The sequence below is a fragment of the Ovis aries genome, chromosome 21 (genome assembly GCF_016772045.2).
Source record: "Ovis aries strain OAR_USU_Benz2616 breed Rambouillet chromosome 21, ARS-UI_Ramb_v3.0, whole genome shotgun sequence".
Classification (NCBI taxonomy): Eukaryota; Metazoa; Chordata; class Mammalia; order Artiodactyla; family Bovidae; genus Ovis; species Ovis aries.
The window spans coordinates 14,855,128-14,872,563 of NC_056074.1; the positions used below are offsets into that span (position 1 = coordinate 14,855,128).

Consider the following 17,436-nt stretch of genomic DNA (forward strand, 5'->3'; position numbering starts at 1 on the left):
GCCAAGGAACAGGGTCTTTGTCGGGGCCCTGAGAGACTCAGTTTCAGGATGACAGCTCAGGCCTCCAGGTATAGGACAGACTGACAGGGACAAGGGTGGAGGCAGAAGTTCCCTTGGAGGGCTGATGCAGAGATTCAGGCCACAGGTGATGCCAGCCAGAGGTCAGCATTTTCCAACCAAGAGCTGGCCACCATGGACCTTTTAACCTGCAGGTGTCTAGGCCATCTTTCTTAGTTCCGTGCATTTTCAGACTTGACTGTCGTGAAATGAACAGAGAGGGAGGGGATTGGTTTTCTGCGTGGTTTATAAGCAGCATCAGCCTTGGTGACGAGCCTGGATAAAAGATTGAAGAATAATTAACAGTCTGCCACCCCCACCTCCCCAGAGCCTTTTTCTGTTCCTCCATTGTCTGTCATCACAGCGTAATCCAGCACAAATGATGCTCATTAGATGGGACTCTATAGCCAGCAGCCAAGTTGAGCTTTTAAAAAACTGGGGGGAAAAAATCTGATTTCTTAAATAATTTGTTCCAAAGACAGACTTGACATGTAGTTGGCATGATGATCAGCAGGTCACTGCGTGGGAGCAGCAAAGATGATTGTTCTCCATCCGGCTCTCACCCGACCCCCATCTTGCCCGGGACTGCTTTGCATTTCAAAAGGCTGCCTGTTCTTTAAGAGCTATTCAAACGCTCCCTCCTGGAGGGCCAAGCCCTCCTCTTTGGAAGTGGTCCATGAGTTCTCGTGCATTCTTGCATAGTTTAGGTCTTGGGTCCTCTCGGTCTTGTTTTCATAAACCTGTGTGTAAAGTCCCAGCCTTTCTTCGAGATCAGTAGTTCTCAAAGTGGTACCCAGGCCACGGGCATCAACGTCACCTGGGACCCTACCCCAGATCTATTAAATCTGCTACTCTGGAGATAGGGCCCAGCAGTCCATGTTTTAACAAGCCCCTCAGGGAACTAACCTAGGATGAAGTTAGAAAAAACCTGTGCTAGGGACAGGAGAAAGCAGTATTTCCTGAGCACCTTCGAAGTACCAGGTGTGTGCTTACACACACACACACACACACACACACACACACACACACACAGGTTTTATATAATACAGACAGTTGTGTAAGGCAAATGGTTTTCTCCTTCCACAGACAAGTAAACTGAGATTCAGAGACTTTCTGTAAGTCTCACCCGTAAAAGTACCAGTTGACATTTAGACTCAGGTCTGCCTGACTTCAGGGGCTTGTTTGGAGCCTTTTTCCTTCTCCTTGAGAACCAGGACCACTCTTCAGGTCCTCCTGATGGCATCAGCCCAGTGGAATCAATCAGCTTGTTTGAATGAATGAATGATCAGTGAGCAAATGATAGAACCATATTGTTGTCCGAGTATGCTACAATGTGAGTGGTAGGAGCTGTATTCTGAGTCTTGAATGCTGGCAGGTATGTTTTGAAACCAGAATTTCAATGAACAAAACCAGAAATCAGTACCATTTGGAATTTACTAGTCCTGCCAGCACCCTTTGTGTCATCCTCACTCGATAACTGAGACCAGAGGCAAAGAGAGTGGGACCGGCATGTTTTCTTATTGAAATGGCAGTTGTGGTGTAGGGAAGAATCTCTCATTTAGGTGGGAGGAGAAATATAGATTTTAATACTAGCCCTGTCACTTATTAGCTGCATGAACTTGAATGAGTTCTCTGCCTTCGTGTTCTCATCTACAAAATGGGGAATAAAAAACAGCACTTTCCCTTCCTGCATACAGAGTGATTGTAAGGCTCAAATAAAATTGTAAGCAACTGTACATAAAAATGCTTTAAAAACATCATGCCTTGCACTTACCAGTTATCATCGAAGCCTGGTAACTCTCAGGTAGAGCTCATCATAAAGTCCAAGGTGAATGGATGTGTCAAGGGTATTTTCAGTTGCCAGAAGCAAAAACACTCTCAGGCCACCTCAAGGAAAGGCAGGTGTGGTGGTGAAGTAGCTTCAAACAGCTTCACATGGCCTGGGACTAAAACAGGCTCTGAGAAGCGGTGGGGAAGCCAGGCTGCTCCCCAGCCCCGTCCTGCTCTCCCCGGGGGCAGAACAGACTCATGCCTGGCTCTAAACTCCCACTCTGTTTACCTCTCCCAGCTGACAGGCCAGCTTCCTCTGATCACCCAGGACTGCTGCTTCTGATCGTGGGCTCCCCCTGCCCAGGAAAACCTCCCCAGCCCCTCTCTTCCTATCATGTCTTTTGGCTTCCACTCTTATCACCAGCTGCTGTATTCCCCAGGCAGATTTGATTTCAAATACTAGAATTCGGCCAGAACCTCTGTGTAGCAGCCCATGTCTGAGAGCACCAAGCAGCCTATGAAAATGACTCTCCTTGGGTTCCAGCTGTGGCCAGTCATCTGGTCTACCTGTGCCTACAGCCCAGGCAGGAACTAGGGGCAGAGTATGGCTCCTCAGGAGGAGGCGTGGATGAAGGATGGATAAATCTGTAAAGGAAGGAAACATGGATCCGCACACGAGGGCACACACCTCTCCTTGGAAGGTCCTTGTGCTCTTGAACAGCGTGGCACTGGGCAGTCTCATCACCGCTGCAGGGTGTCTCACTGGCCTCCCTGGCATATGCTCACAGAGCCTGGCAGCAGACTACGCGTGGGCCGAGTTCCCTGGGACAGGCAGCAGAGCCATCTGCAGGCCCTGGCATCTGGGAAGGCTGCTGCCAACAGCCCGGGGGCCAGAGGTGGGAGCTCTTAGCCAGAGGCAGCCAGTGAGGCATCTGCTCTGTGTTCCCATCCCTGGGCCCTCCTTCCTCGGTGACTCACTGGAGACGCCGCTCACGTGATAGATTAAAATGTGAAGCTAGTTATTTGAGGACACGGCAGAGAGGTTTAAAAACATGAGCTCTGCTCTTAAAAGAGCAAACTTCCCTTCCCTCCCTCAGGCCATAAACATCATGATGATGGTTTATTTTCTCATCTTTTTTCATCTGTTACTGTAGATGTCTAAATACTGACGATTTGATTTGATTCATTAGATCACAGGATGTTTGGCCTAAAAGATCATATAAGTCATCCACTGTGCTGGGTAACTTCCTAAGCCAGAGGAGATGCTCAATAAATGTTTGCTGAATAAATTTAATGAATTTTGTAGATGAAAAGAAAGTTTCTGAGAGTAAAAGGGTCTTGGCTAAGGTTGCCTAAGAAGCTGCTGGCAGGGGTAGGACTAGAACCCAAGTTTCTTTGTCTTTTTTTTTTTTTTTTTTTTTTTTGAAGTATAGTTGGTTTACACTGTTTTGTTAACTTCAGGTGTACAGCCAAGTGATTTAGTTATACATATGTGTGTTTGTATATATACATGTATATATATTCTCTTTCAGATTCTTTTTCATTACAGGTTGTTACAAGATACTGAATGCAGTTCTCTGTGCTATACACTAGATCCTTGTTGTTTAGCTGTTTTACATATAGTAGTTTCTGTCTGCTAGTCTCAAACTCCTAATTGATCCCTCCCCATTTACCCTTTGGTAGCCATTAATTTGTTTCCTATGTCTGCGAGTTTATTTCTTTTCTAAAAACTTTTTTGGAGTATAGTTGATTTACAATGTTGTATTAGTTTCTGCTATATAGCAAAGTAAATCAGTGATATATATATATATCTCCACTCTTTTTAGATTCTTTTCCTATTAGGTCATTACAGAGTATTGAGAAGAGTTCTCTGTGCTATACAGTAGGTCCTTATTGGTTATGTATTTTATATTTTGTAGTGTGTATACGTCAATCACAATCTCCCAATTTATCCTTTCCCGCTTTTCCCCCCTGGGAACCATAAGTTTGTTTTCTGCATCTGTGACTCTATTTGTTTTGTAAATAAGCTTATTGGTACCATTTTTCAGATGCCACGTGGAAGTGATATCATATAATAATGGTTTTTCTCTGTCTGACCTCATTCTGTGTAGCAATCTCTGGGTCCATCCATGTTGCTGCAAATGGCACTGTTTCATTCTTTTTAATGGTTAACAAATATTCCATTTTGTGTGTGTATCACATCTTCTTTATCCATTCTTCTGTTGATGGGCCTTTAGGTTGCTTTCATATGTGAGTCTGTTTCTGTTTTGTAAATAAAGAACCCAAGTTTCTTGACCCAATCCATGCATGTTCCCTTACTCCATGACTCATAGCATCATGACATTTTGGATTTGGAAGATGCATATGGCCTGTCGTAATCTCCCTGCAATATCCCACTCATGCATTTGCCCCCTCCCTCAGTACATCATTGACTGAAAATGTGTGACCTTGTAGCTCACCTAGTCTATTCATTTGGTCATTCAACTAACATTCATTTAACATGTGCTATGAGTCAAGGATGGTACTATTTACTAGAGATTCAGAGATAAATAACACATTTCCTGCCCTCAGAAGCTTACAATATTTGGGCAGATACACAGCAATAGAATATAGCCCAACAGAGTAAGGGGTGTTCTTCTCTATTGGTTCTTGTATTGAACCAACTCCATTTCCCAAGGACTATAGTCCTCACTATACTGATTTACTGAGCGTGGCCCCACCCATCAGAACAAGACCCAGTTTCCCCCTCAGTCAGTCTCTCCCATCAGGAAGCTTCTGTAAGCCTCTTATCCTTCTCCATCAGAGGGCAGACAGACTGAAAACCACAATCACAGAGAACTAACCAATCTGATCACATGGACCACAGCCTTGTCTAACTCAAGGAAACTATGAGCCATGCCATGTAGGGCCACCCAAGATGGATGTGTTATGGTGGAGAGGGCTGACATAATATGGTCCACTGGAGAAGGGAATGGCAAACCATTTTGGTATTCTTGCCTTGAGAACCCCATGAACAGTATGAAAAGGCAAAAAGATAGGACTCTGAAAGATGAACTCCCCAGGTCAGTAGGTGCCCAACATGCTACTGGAGATCAGTGGAAAAATAACTCCAGAAAGAATGAAGGGGTGGAGCCAAAGCAAAACCAACACCACAGCAAAGTTGGGAATGGGACTGGTGATGGAAGTAAAGTCTGATGCTGTACAGAGCAACAGTATTGCACAGGAACCTGGAATGTCAGGTCCATGAATCAAGGCAAATTGCAAGTGGTCACACAGGAGATAGCAAGAGTGAACTTCAACATTCTAGGAATCAGAGAACTAAAATGGACTGGAATGGGTGAATTTAACTCAGATGACCATTATATCTACTACTGTGGGCAGGAATCCCTTAGAAGAAATGGAGTAGCATCATGGTCAACAAAAGAGTCCAAAAGGCAGTACTTGGATGCAATCTCAAAAATGACAGAATGATCTCTGTTTGTTTCCAAGGCAAACCATTCAATATCACAGTAATCCAAGTCTATGCCCCAACCAGTAATGCTGAAGAAGCTGAAGTTGAACGGTTCTATGAAGATCTACAAGACCTTCTAGAACTAACACCCAAAAAAGATGTCCTTTTCAGTATAGGGGACTGGAATGCAAAAGTAGGAAGTCAAGAAACAGCTGGAGTAACAGGCAAATTTGGCCTTGGAGTACAGAATGAAGCAGGGCAAAGGTACTAGAGTTTTGCCAAGAGAACACACTGGTGTCATAACAAACACCCTCTTCCAACAACACAAGAGAAGACTCTACACATGGACATCACCAGATTGTCAATACCAAAATCAGATTGATTATATTCTTTGCAGCCAAAGATGGAGAAGCTCTATACAGTCAGTGAAAACAAGACTGGGAGCTGACGCTGGCTCAGATCATGAACTCTTTATTGCCAAATTCAGACTTAAACTGAAGAAAGTAGGAAAAACCACTAGACCATTCACGTATGATCTAAGTCAAATCCCTTATGATTATACAGTGGAAGCAAGAATCGATTCAAGGGATTAGATCTGATAGAGTGCCTGAAGAACTATGGATGGAGGTTTGTGACATTGTACAGAGTACAGGGATCAAGAACATCCCCAAGAAAGAGAAATCTGAAAAAGCAAAATGGTTGTCTGAGGAGGCCTTACAAATAGCTGTGAAAAGAAGAGAAGCGAAAAGCAAAGGAGAAAAGGAAAGATATACTAGTTTGAATGCAGAGTTCCAAAGAATAGCAAGGAGAGATAAGAAAATCTTCCTCGGTGATCAGTGCAAGAAATAAAGGAAAACAGTAGAATGGGAAATGCTAGAGATTGCTTCAAGATAATTAGAGATACTAAGGGAACATTTCATGCAAAGATGGGCACAATGACAGAAATGGTATGGACCAAACAGAAGCAGAAGATATTAAGAGGAGGTGGCCAGAACACACAGAAGAACTGTACAAGAAAGATCTTCATGACCCAGGTAATCACGATGGTGTGATCATTCACCTAGAGCCAGACATCCTGGAGTGCGAAGTCAAGTGGGCCTTAGGAAGCATCACTAGGAACAAAGCTAGGGGAGGTGATGGAATTCCAGTTGAGCTGTTTCAAATCCTGAAAGATGATGCTGTGAAAGTGCTTCCCTCAGTATGCCAGCAAATTTGGAAAACTCAGCAGTGGCCACAGGACTAGAAAAGGTCAGTTTTCATTCCAGTCTCAAAGAATGCTCAGACTACCGCACAATTGTACTCATCTCACATCCTGGTAAAGTAATGCTCAAAATTCTCCAAGCCAGGCTTCAATAGTACATGAACCGTGAACTTCCAGAGGTTCAAGCTCACTCTAGAAAAGGCAGAGGAATCAGAGATCAAATTGCCAACATCTGCTGGATCATAGAAAAAGCAAGAGAGTTCCAGAAAAACATCTACTTCTGCTTTATTGACTATGCCAAAGCCTTTGACTGTGTGGATCATGACAAACTGGAAAATTCTGAAAGAGATGGGAATGCCAGACCACCTGACCTGCCTTCTGAGAAATCTGTATGTAGGTCAGTAAGCAACAATTAGAACTGGACATAGAACAGCAGACTAGTTCCAAATAGGGAAAGAAGTATGTCAAGGCTGTATCTTGTCACCCTGCTTATTTAACTTAGATGCAGAGTATGTCATGAGAAATGCCAGGCTGGAAGCACAAGCTGGAGTCAAGATTTCCGGGAGAAATATCAGTAATCTCATATATGCAGATGATACCACCCTTATGGCAGAAAGTGAAGAAGAGCCTCTTGATGAAAGTGAAAGAGGAGAGTGAAAAAGTTGGCTTAAAACTCAACATTCAGAAAACGAAGATCATGGCATCCGGTCCCATCACTTCATGGCAAATAGATGGGGAAACAGTGGAAACAGTGACTAACTTTATTTTTGGGGGCTCGAAAATCACTGCAGATGATGACTGAAGCCATGAAATTAAAAGACACTCCTTGGAAGAAAAGTTATGACCAACCTAGATAGCATATTGAAAAGCAGAGACATTACTTTGCCAACAAAGGTCCGTCTAGTCAAAGATATGATTTTTCCAGTAGTCATGTATGGATGTGAGAGTTGGACTGTGAAGAAAGCTGAGCACCGAAGAATTGATGCTTTTGAACTGTGGTGTTGGAGAAGACTCTTGAGAGTCCCTTGGACTGCAAGGAGATCCAACCAGTCCATCCTGAAGGAGATCAGTCCTGAATATTCATTGAAAGGACTGATGCTGAAGCTGAAACTCCAACACTTTGGCCACCTGATGCGAAGAGCTGACTCATTGGAAAAGACCCTGATGCTGGGAAAGACTGAAGGCAGGAGAAGGGGACAATAGAGGATGAGGTGGTTGGATGGCATTACCGATCTAGTGGACACGAGTTTGTGTAAACTCTGGGAGTTGGTGATAGACAGGGAGGCCTGATGTGCTACTGCCCATGGGGTTGCAAAAAGTCAGACACGATGGAGCAACTGAACTGAACTGATAGTCCTCATGTACTGGACCTCTGCCAAGTTATAAAGGCTACAAAACAAAAGGTTAATCCTTATTTCACATAAAAGCGCGTTAGGTATTTTTAAGCAGGATTCATGCTCCCTTAGTCAGCTGAACTACCGATTCCCTCAAGAATTCTTTTTTGAAATGTGATTTGAAGTTCTCTTAACCCCCTGGCTGCTCTTCAGTGGACATGCTCCAGTCATTGCTCTCTTCAGTGTGCCTTCTAGATACGAACAACTGGGCTCCATATACAGACTGAGGGTGCAATGCAAAGTTGAACTTCTGTCACTCCCTGCAGGCATTGCACATCTAAAAATTAGACCAAGGAAACAAGAGTTGCCTTGGCCACCAGCTGTTCTATTGAGTCTGACTGTTGTGCCATGCCCGTGACCCTGACCTCTTTCCTCCATTTCCCCCTTGCACTCCGCTCAGCTGCTCAGTACAACTAACGTTACTGAGGACTCGCTTTGGGTGTCACACTCACCAGCCTCTTTGGAGAACTAGACATCTTACTTGTCTTCAAGGAGCTCACAGTCTCATTGGTGAAATTTGGTTTGCCTCCAAAGACATAATTAATAAAGAATGTAATCAAGAGAACAATCTTTCCCCTAGACCCCTCCTTGGAGCTGCTAATAATAGCAGTTGGTAGACTTCTGGGTAGGATTGAAAGCAGATCCTCCAGTTCAAATGCCAGTGCAGAACTGGCTTCAAGCCCAGGCTTTCAGGAGCTTTGTCAAATGTTTGTCATTGCCTTGACCTTGACTACTGCAGACTGAAGCCTTGAGTTCCATCATCTGCAAAGAAAGCTGGGACACCTACAGAGAGTGATGTCTCCGAGGCCCATGGAACAGCCTTCCAGCACCTGGCACCTGCCCAGTGCCAGTCTGGAGTGTTCAGGGAGAAAGGTTCACTCAGATATTGGCATGAGCTGGCCTGTGTTTGGGCTTCTGGGAGGCAGCAGGTTTAATTTGCTTTGACAGTGCTTTCCCCAGGAGGAAATGTATCCAGACACCCTGCCTTCCTCACATTCAGGACACTGCCTGTCTGCTTTCCTTTTTTCCTACGGGCAGTTTCTGTGTGTTTTATGTGTGTGTGTGTGTGTGTGTGTGTGTTTCCCCCCAAGAAATCATGTTGCCTTCTTTGGATTCATTAGACCAAGTCCATGTGTTGCTTTGGTTCACAAACAGAAGACATGTGTGATCCTCCCTTAAAACCAAAATACCAACTCTGCCAAGTCCTGGGCAAACCTCTTTACATGCACAGTGTTACACTATTTGCTCTTCAGACTAACCCCCTGAGGTGGGTGCTATTATTAACCGCATTTCACAGATAGAAACATGTTTAGAGACAACTTTTCCAAAGGGCTTCTAACTAGCACGGCACATGTGTACCCAGTAAGCCTCTTCAGTCGTGTCCGACTCTTTACGACCCTAAGGACTGTAGCCTGCCAGGCTCCTCTGTCCATGGGATTCTCCAGGCAAGAATAGTGGAGCAGGTTGCTGTGCTCTCCTCCAGGGGATCTTCCTGACCCAGGGATTGAACCCAGGTCTCTTAACTGCTTCTGCATTGGCAGGTGGGTTCTTTACCACTAGTGCCCCTTGGGAAGCCCAACTAGTATGGTACCAGAGCCCATACTTACAGTCCAGGCCACCTACCATAAACTTTGACTTCAGACAAAACCTGATTCACCTACCAGATTCACCCTTGTAGCTCTGTGACTTCAGCTCTCGGTCTCCATCTCAGACTGAAATGGTGGCAAAGGTACCAATTTCTTATATTTATAAGGAATAAATTAGAATGTACGAGAGGCCTTTCCCCATTCCATGTGAGAGAATGAGAGGTTCTCTATTAGAGCAGCTGTAGAGTTAACACTCCACCTGTGCATTCTAGTTTGTTTCCCTCTTTTTTTTTTTTTTTTTTTGGTTGTCAATAATAAATCCAGCCCCTCTTCAGGATCAAAGAGGATGTAATAGATGGAACCTGGAACATAAATTTCACCAGCAATGAAAGTGAAAGTGAAGTCGCTCAGTCGTGTCCGACTCTTAGCGATCCCATGGACTGCAGCCTACCAGTCTCCTCCGTCCATGGGATTTTCACCAGCTATAATCGAGTGATGTATTCAGCCATCCAGTTGGCTGTTCTGGAGTCCATGTTCCCTCCTTGCCTGAAGCATTAGCATCCAAACTCCTAAGGAGAAGGAGGCATCAGAGCGTACACCTCTCTTGGGCAGTAGGTGGACCTTGGCTCTTTGGACAAGTGCTTTCAAAGAGTTGCCAGCATCCACTTTTACAACCTCAGCAGAGACGAGAAGCAGAGGAAGGAGCCGCAGGCAGCAAGGGTAGCCTTCTGTTAGCTGGGACATATCCCGGGTGAACAATGCATGGAGGAGGTGCTGGGCGGGAGGGATAAGTGCTGGGTGAGCGGAAGAGCGAGACAAAGATGGCTAGTGGGCTCTGACCTTGTTCACAGCTGGTCCCTTCTGTCTTTGGTGTTGGGGTCCAGCCTCAGGCTCAAGTCACCGCAAAGGTCTGCTTGCTCAGAGCAGGGCCTGAAGCGAGCCGATGAAGGAGACAGGCCTCCTCTCCTCTCCTTGCCATTCCGCCTGTGAACAGCCGTCGAGCAGGCAGTTAGGCCGCCCAGTAGCCCTCTGACAGGCAGGATGTTCCCCTGTGGTCTCCCCTTGTTTTCTACAAAATCAGGCTCCGGGATTTCAAAAGAGAAAGCAGGACAAGTGGCAACTGAAGGCAGGCTTTCCCAGGCATCAGCCTTAGACTCGGGAGACATACTCACCAACTGTGATCATCTTTCACCTTGACATGGCGATGCTACTGGATTATCCATGGAAAAGGAGGTGAACAGACAAATAAGGCACGGCTGTAGGCTCACTGAGGCCTCTGTGTTTTCCTGTCTCCTGTGTTTTCTCCAGGAAGGAGCATCGTTGTGTTTCTGTTCTTCTGCAAAGGCCCCTTTGTGTTTTGAGCAATATTTTGTTCAACATTCAGAGAGCACGCCCACTCAGAACACATGTCCAGAGAACAAGCTCAGGAAGCATTTAAACTCTGAATTCCAGTATTGATGGAAGGAAAAACAAGTTCCTGAAAATCACATTTTTAGCAGAACCCACTGTTGTGATAGAAAAGCAAAAGCTAGGGGAAAGCTCTGTTCTCCAACATACCATTTTACCGAATTATGAAAATCAGTTATGTACAGGCAGCTGAACTTTTAATTCAGATCTCAGCAGACCTAAGGTACACCTTCTGCTACATGAAGGCCGCTGCAGTTTAAACATGAGCAAAGCAGGAAGGGACTATAGAGGGGAAAACTCACCAGACACTAATTGGAAACATAGCAACATGTTTATGCAATAAAGTTCACACTTCTCCCAACTTCTGCACTAGCGTTTAGCTTAGAGATATTTGGTCAATGGAGACTCATTATTTGTAGGATTCCAAGTGGACCCCAAGTAGTTGAAATCCTTCCAAGCAGAAGAAAGACTGTATACATAAACATTTCATCAAGGAGAAATAGTCTCCAAATGTCTCGCTTCTACTTCCATGTTGCCATCGTAAAATTACTCCATGTCTCCTAAATTCCTGCGTTCACTGACACCAACAGCCCGTGGCAAGTTTTGTAGCAAACAAGCTTCTAGTCTATCAGATTCAGCAACCAACACAATATTCAGTCACAGAAAATACACCTTTTCACGAGGAAGACATTTTGGATTTAACAGGTTTGTATCCTACAGACTTCATAAATCAAAATTTAGAAAGTCTGTGACCCTTACCTGCAACCAACCCTGTTAAAAGCACAGCTGGGAATTATGGCTGTGGTGTTGGGAGACAGATGTTATACCACTGGGTTTGAGCAGACCTGGACCATAGGATTTCAGACCTGCGAGGGCTCTCTGAGATCATCTAGCTGAACGTTCAGCAAACGTTCATTGAGACCCTTCTTTGGAAACCAGGGCAAATGCATAGGTGAATAAACTCGGCTTCTGTCCTCAAGAAGTACACAGTCAACCATGTCGGCTGCCTGGTCCTTCAATAGGAGTGACAGAAAAAGTCCCAGGAGTAACTTAGCCTGTTTAAGAAATGAGGAAGACTTGTCCAAAGAAGTGACATTTGAGTTGGATTTGAGTAGGAGTAGGAGTCGCCCATCAGGGGAGAATGGGAAGGACAAGGACACAGGTGCAAGAAGACCAAGGACATGACCAAGGTCCTGGAGCCCTTCCGTAGTGGAGCAAGAGGTAGAAGCAGGCCTCTGGCTACCCTGTCCTTTATTCCTTCTGCAAGACTGCAGGTGGAACCCACCCTCAAATTGCACCACGAGCCTGAAGCTTAAAGTGAAAACAATCTTGCCTTAAACTTTACTTAAGATTCTTATTTTTATTTATGTTTTTGTTTGACTGCACTGGGTCTTCATTGCTATGCATGGGCTTCTCACTGTGTTGACTTCCCTTGTTGCAGAGAACAGGTTCTAGGTTGTGATGTAGGCTCTAGAGAGTGTGAGCTCAGTAGTTGGGGCACACAGGCTTGGTTGGAATGGCATGTGGAATCTTTCTGGACCAGGGATCGAACCCATGTCCCCTGCATTGGCAGGTAGATTCTTAACCACTGGACCACCAGGGAAACCTCTCTTATTTTAAAAAGAATATTAAAGAGAAAACATCCTAAGTTATCCTTTATAAAAATAGTTTCTAAGACGCCCCTCCTAACATAGAGGCTTTACAAACTTAAAGGCATGTAGATTCTTCCCACGTGGCGCTAGTAGTACAGAATCTGCCTGCCAATATAGGAGATGCAAGAGACCTGGGTTAGGAAGATTCCAACCCAAATGGAGGAAGAAAGGACAGCCCACTCCATTGTTCATGCCTGGAGAATCCTGTGGGCCTACAGTGGGCTACAGTCCACGGGGTCGCAGAGTCAGACACAAGTGACTAAGCATATTCTTCCAGGCAAAGCCAGTGGAGAGCTGAGATGCTGAGGGCTCTGGCTTGTGACTCTTGCTCTGCCGGGTCCCAAACGGCTTCAAACCCATTGAGAATACAGACTAGATTAGACCCTCTTGTTCTTAACTCTGTGTTGGTGTAGTATGCTGTTGATGTTATCAGAGAGACAGCAAGTGAAGGAAATTTTCCACTCATTTGCACATTTGAACCCCTTTTCAGTCATTTCCAAGTTGGTAATGGCAGACAACTGGGAAAAGACCTTTCTGGGAAATGCCCTGTGCTGTGAGCTCCTCAACATCTCCCACCTTCCACCATCTACCCATACTCAAGTCATCCTTCACGTTCATCTCCTCTCAGAAGCCTTCCCCTGCTGGTTTTGCCCCGTATCAGCTGCCGTTACATTGGTCCTAAGTGATTTCCTGGTGATTTAAGACTTGCTGCCCTTGTCGGGATATCTTTTCTGCACAGAAGCTTATAGAATTTTAGAACAGGAAACAGTCCCGGGCATCATCTCTGCTATCGCCTTCATGTCACCATCTCTGCTACCACCTTCATTTCACATATGAGGAAGAGGAGACCCAGAAATGGTGGGTGGGGAGGAAGTTGCTTTAGGTCACCCAACATGATTCCGGAAAAATGGGCCCCAAAGTCAGGTCTCCCTAGATCCCTTCAAGCTCTGAAAGTCCTAGAATTCACTGCCTTCCAACTGGTCCTTTGCTGTCATCAGGACGGGCCTCACTGAGTCACACATCTGCCTCGTTCATTCCTGGTTGTGGCTGAGAAGTTCCTTCAAGGTCCAGATGACACGCCATCATTGAGGGAAACCAGGCTTGGGGTCCGAAGGCCTAGATTCACATTCTGCATCCATGAATTAGCATCTCTTGAGGCCTCCAGCAAGTCCCTTTGTCTCTTTATCAGCTTCCTCGTGTTGTTGTTGCTGTTCATGAAGTAGGAATATAGATACACTTAAGATTTGGTGGCAGCAAGATGAAATAAGCTTTGTGGAAATAAGTGGCACAAAGAAGCCATTCAAGATACAGTGGCTTCTTCCTTTATGCCGTGTCTAGCATGACTGAGAAATGGGCTGATCCAAATAAACAGATTTTCTATATAGCATGTGTACTAACTGGAGCTACAATCCATTGATTAGTTTTTTTTACTAAAAGCTTCCTGCAGTGAAGCCTGTATTTCCTTGACATGTCACACAGATGATACCAAATGTACCAGGATGCATTAGAGAAAGGAGCAGCCCTGCAGAAAGTGGGCACTGATTGCAGATGCCAGGGATATGGGAAGGGCAAAGGGGGCGTGAAGGAAAATTCCAATGCTTTTTGAAGAAGCTTGGCTCTTTTCATTTCAGCAAATAGGGGCAGGGGGCACTGAAGAGTTTTTAGTAGGAGGACAGGCTGAGATCTGTTTCAGAGAGGTGGCTCAGACTGCTGGGTGATGAATGAATCAGGGTGGGAGGAGGAGGCCAGCCATGAGGCTGAAGTGTTAGCCCCGTGAGAGATGGTGGAGTCTGGACTGGGAGATGGCGAATCAGAGGTGGGAAGAGACCGATTTACAAATCCCCAGTAGCTTTGTGGTGGTGGTGGGGGGGGAACTGGATTCCCAGATTATCAGCCCATTATGAGAAAAATATAAACCACGAAAGTGTCAAGACCATAGGTATCACCCCATCACCCAGCCTCCAAAGATAACCACTAATGGGTTAAGCCATGCATTAGCTCCCAGTGTTTTTAGCAGAAAAATTTCCCTGCATTGTAGATACAAATTTGATTTATGAAAAATTGGTTTAGGGGCATATTTCCCCAAACACATCTCTTAATGTCAGCTGAGATGTACCTCAGCAAGAGTAAACAGAACATACATTTTTAACTTGATTGACTCCTTTCAGTGACTGCGTCAAAAGCACTGGAATGTGCGGGTCGTGGTTAACCCGAGGCTGGATTCCCGCGCCCACTGTTTGGGTAAGGAAGCCTCTGTTTGCAGCTCTGTTTCTCTTTTCTCCCACAGAGTCGGTGGATAATTGTCCCAGCAACTGCTACGGCAATGGCGACTGCATCTCTGGGACTTGCCACTGCTTCCTGGGCTTCCTGGGCCCTGACTGCGGCCGAGGTGAGAGCCCTGCCCCACCCCGTGGGCCTGCGGGTCCCAATCCTCAGGCCAAGGGCAGAAATTCCGGCCAGCTCCCGCCTCTCGCGAGAAGGGCTCCCAGGGGCCGGGCCGGCGGAGCCCTGGAGGGGAGGTCTGCAGGCAGAGCCCTGTCCCAGTCATGTTATCCAAGACGCATGCCCGGGGAGGTCAGGAGGGAAGGGCGGCCACAGGGACCCCCGTGTCCATTGTAGGAGCAAGAGGGGTGGCCACGGGGTCCTTTGCAAAAGCAGATTTCCCCTTGGAGGACCAATCAGCATTTGCCAAGCGTCTTTGACGTGCATCTCCAGCGAACATGGTTTGTCTCTGGCCTTGGGGAGGGCCTGAGCTGTTGCTCGGTTGATGTCTTATTACAACACAAGCGGGGTATTGGCAGAGACCACCGAGGGGAGGGACTGGAAGGCGAGACTTCTCTACACGAGACCCTAATGCTGCCTCCTCTTCAGGCATGTACGATGCTAATGGTAACCACTGTGGGGAGCGTTTAAAGGCTGCCTGTGATTTGCCTGAGCATTCAGGTTTCGTTTCTGTCCTGGAAGAATTAACAAGAAAAATGCTACAGGATGATCGATGGTCCTGAGAATTTGGCACTCCTTTTGGGGAAAGGAAAAGTCTCCTTCCTTTGTTTCTCCATCTCCACCTCTTGCCTCATCCCACCGGTGTTTGCTTAGCGCCCTTTAGGACTTGGTCCTGTGCTGGACACCGAGGTTGCAACACTGAGCAAGACTCAGGCTCAGGACCTCTGAGTCGGGGAGAGTGACAGAGAAACAGATGATGACAAAGCAGTCAGTGGCAGGTGAAGCAGGCTAGAGCAAGTTAGATGCAGAAACAACTGTCAGCGTGGAAGGGTCCTAGCTTGGGTGCAGTGAGGAGTAGGAGAGGCTCTCCAGGTGAAGTGACATTGGAACGGAGACAGATCCTTGAGTTTGTTCATCAGCGGAAGGCAGAGATGGCTTTCCAAGCTGAGGACACAGCGCCCTCCAGGTGCATGCCGTGATGCTGCTCTTGGGCTTCTGCTTATCCTTCCTAACATGAAACAGCACAGACTCAGGCTGACGCAGCAGGGCCAGCAGCCCTGAGGAAGCATAGTGATTACCTGCTGAGTGCTTTAAAAAGGAAGGAGGCCAGGTGGGAGCCGGGGGAAGGTGGTGCAGAGAGAAAATGAGGCATTCCTCCTAACAAGAATTACTGTCTCATCCCATATGCACTTAAGAGTCGTGTGTAAAGCAGCCTTATTGTATCTCGGTAAGGCTGTCCGTACTTAGAGCACAATGCAATGTAATTTATTTTTATATAGTGTCCTTCATACAGATGATCACAAAACCTTTTACGCTAAGTGGCAGAGTAGTAAGATAATACTTTAAAGAGCCACATTGGGCCCAGCTATTCTCTTATCGGACCAGTGGCGTGTGGGGCTTGAGTGGAGGCCGGAAAGACAAGGAAAGCGCTGGGTTAAAGACACGAAGTGGTCCAGCATGTGAGGACGGAGGAAGCGAAACGCAGCGCTACTAGGAGAGTGCTGCTGGAGGGGTGCGGGGCGAGCAGCAGGCCAAGCTGTCTTTTGCAGCCAGCCCAAGGAACAGACTGAAGCCTCCTGTCTAAGGAGCCTGGCGACCACCGTGCAGCCACCGGTAATGAGGGGGACGGGAGAAAGCAACATTCAGTGGGCCCCAGCTGTATTCTTTAGGCCCTGCACCCTATACTTTAACCCACAGTTCCAGACGTGTTTTAACTGGAATGAAATAAAGCAAGAGAAGCAGACAGGTGGACACATATGGGAATTATGGCAAATGAAGCCGGGGGAGGGGAAGGGACAGACAGAGTATACCAGGGCGCACATCCACGCCAGGCTCCCGGCGCTGTCTCCGCAGCCTCCTGCCCCGTGCTCTGCAGCGGGAACGGCCAGTACATGAAGGGCCGGTGCCTGTGCCACAGCGGCTGGAAGGGCGCCGAGTGCGACGTGCCCACAAGCCAGTGCATCGACGTGGCCTGCAGCCACCACGGCACCTGCATCATGGGCACCTGCATCTGCAACCCCGGCTACAAGGGCGAGAACTGCGAGGAAGGTAGGACCCCAGGTCAGGTGGGGGCCGCTCGGCTCCTCCCCGTGAGACAGAGACGGCAGGCGGGCCACCCCGGGAGCAGAGGGAGTCTCCAGAGCAGGCCCGCGACCGCCACCCCCGCCCGGAGCCAGGAGGTCACTGGCAGCAGTCACTAACCTAAATGGGGAGGACAGGTCCCGCTCAGGGAGGGGAAGAGAAGGGTGTGTATTGAGCACTAACCTTATGCAAGGTTCGGGGCCAGAAGCCCAGTGTCATTTAACTTCCAGCACTAAGTAGGTGCTGAAAGTGAAAGCTCAGCTGTATCCAACTCTTTGCGACTCCATGGACTGTATCGCCCACCAGGCTCCTCTGTCCATGGAATTCTCCAGGCAAGAATATTAGAGTAGGTTGCCATTTCCCTCTTCAGGGGACCTTCCCGACCTGGGGATTG

At 46.9% G+C, this 17,436-nt stretch overlaps 1 protein-coding gene across 10 annotated transcripts in view; it reads left to right on the forward strand.

Moving 5' to 3' along the window:
* TENM4 (teneurin transmembrane protein 4) overlaps nt 1-17,436 on the forward strand; it is an 849,352-nt gene that overhangs the window by 670,271 nt on the left and 161,645 nt on the right. For all 10 annotated transcript variants that reach the window (XM_060403943.1, XM_060403939.1, XM_060403940.1 and 7 more), the window contains 2 exons: nt 14,806-14,907; nt 16,815-17,009. In XM_060403943.1, the coding sequence (XP_060259926.1) occupies nt 14,806-14,907; nt 16,815-17,009 (297 nt within the window). The remainder of the gene's footprint in view (nt 1-14,805; nt 14,908-16,814; nt 17,010-17,436) is intronic.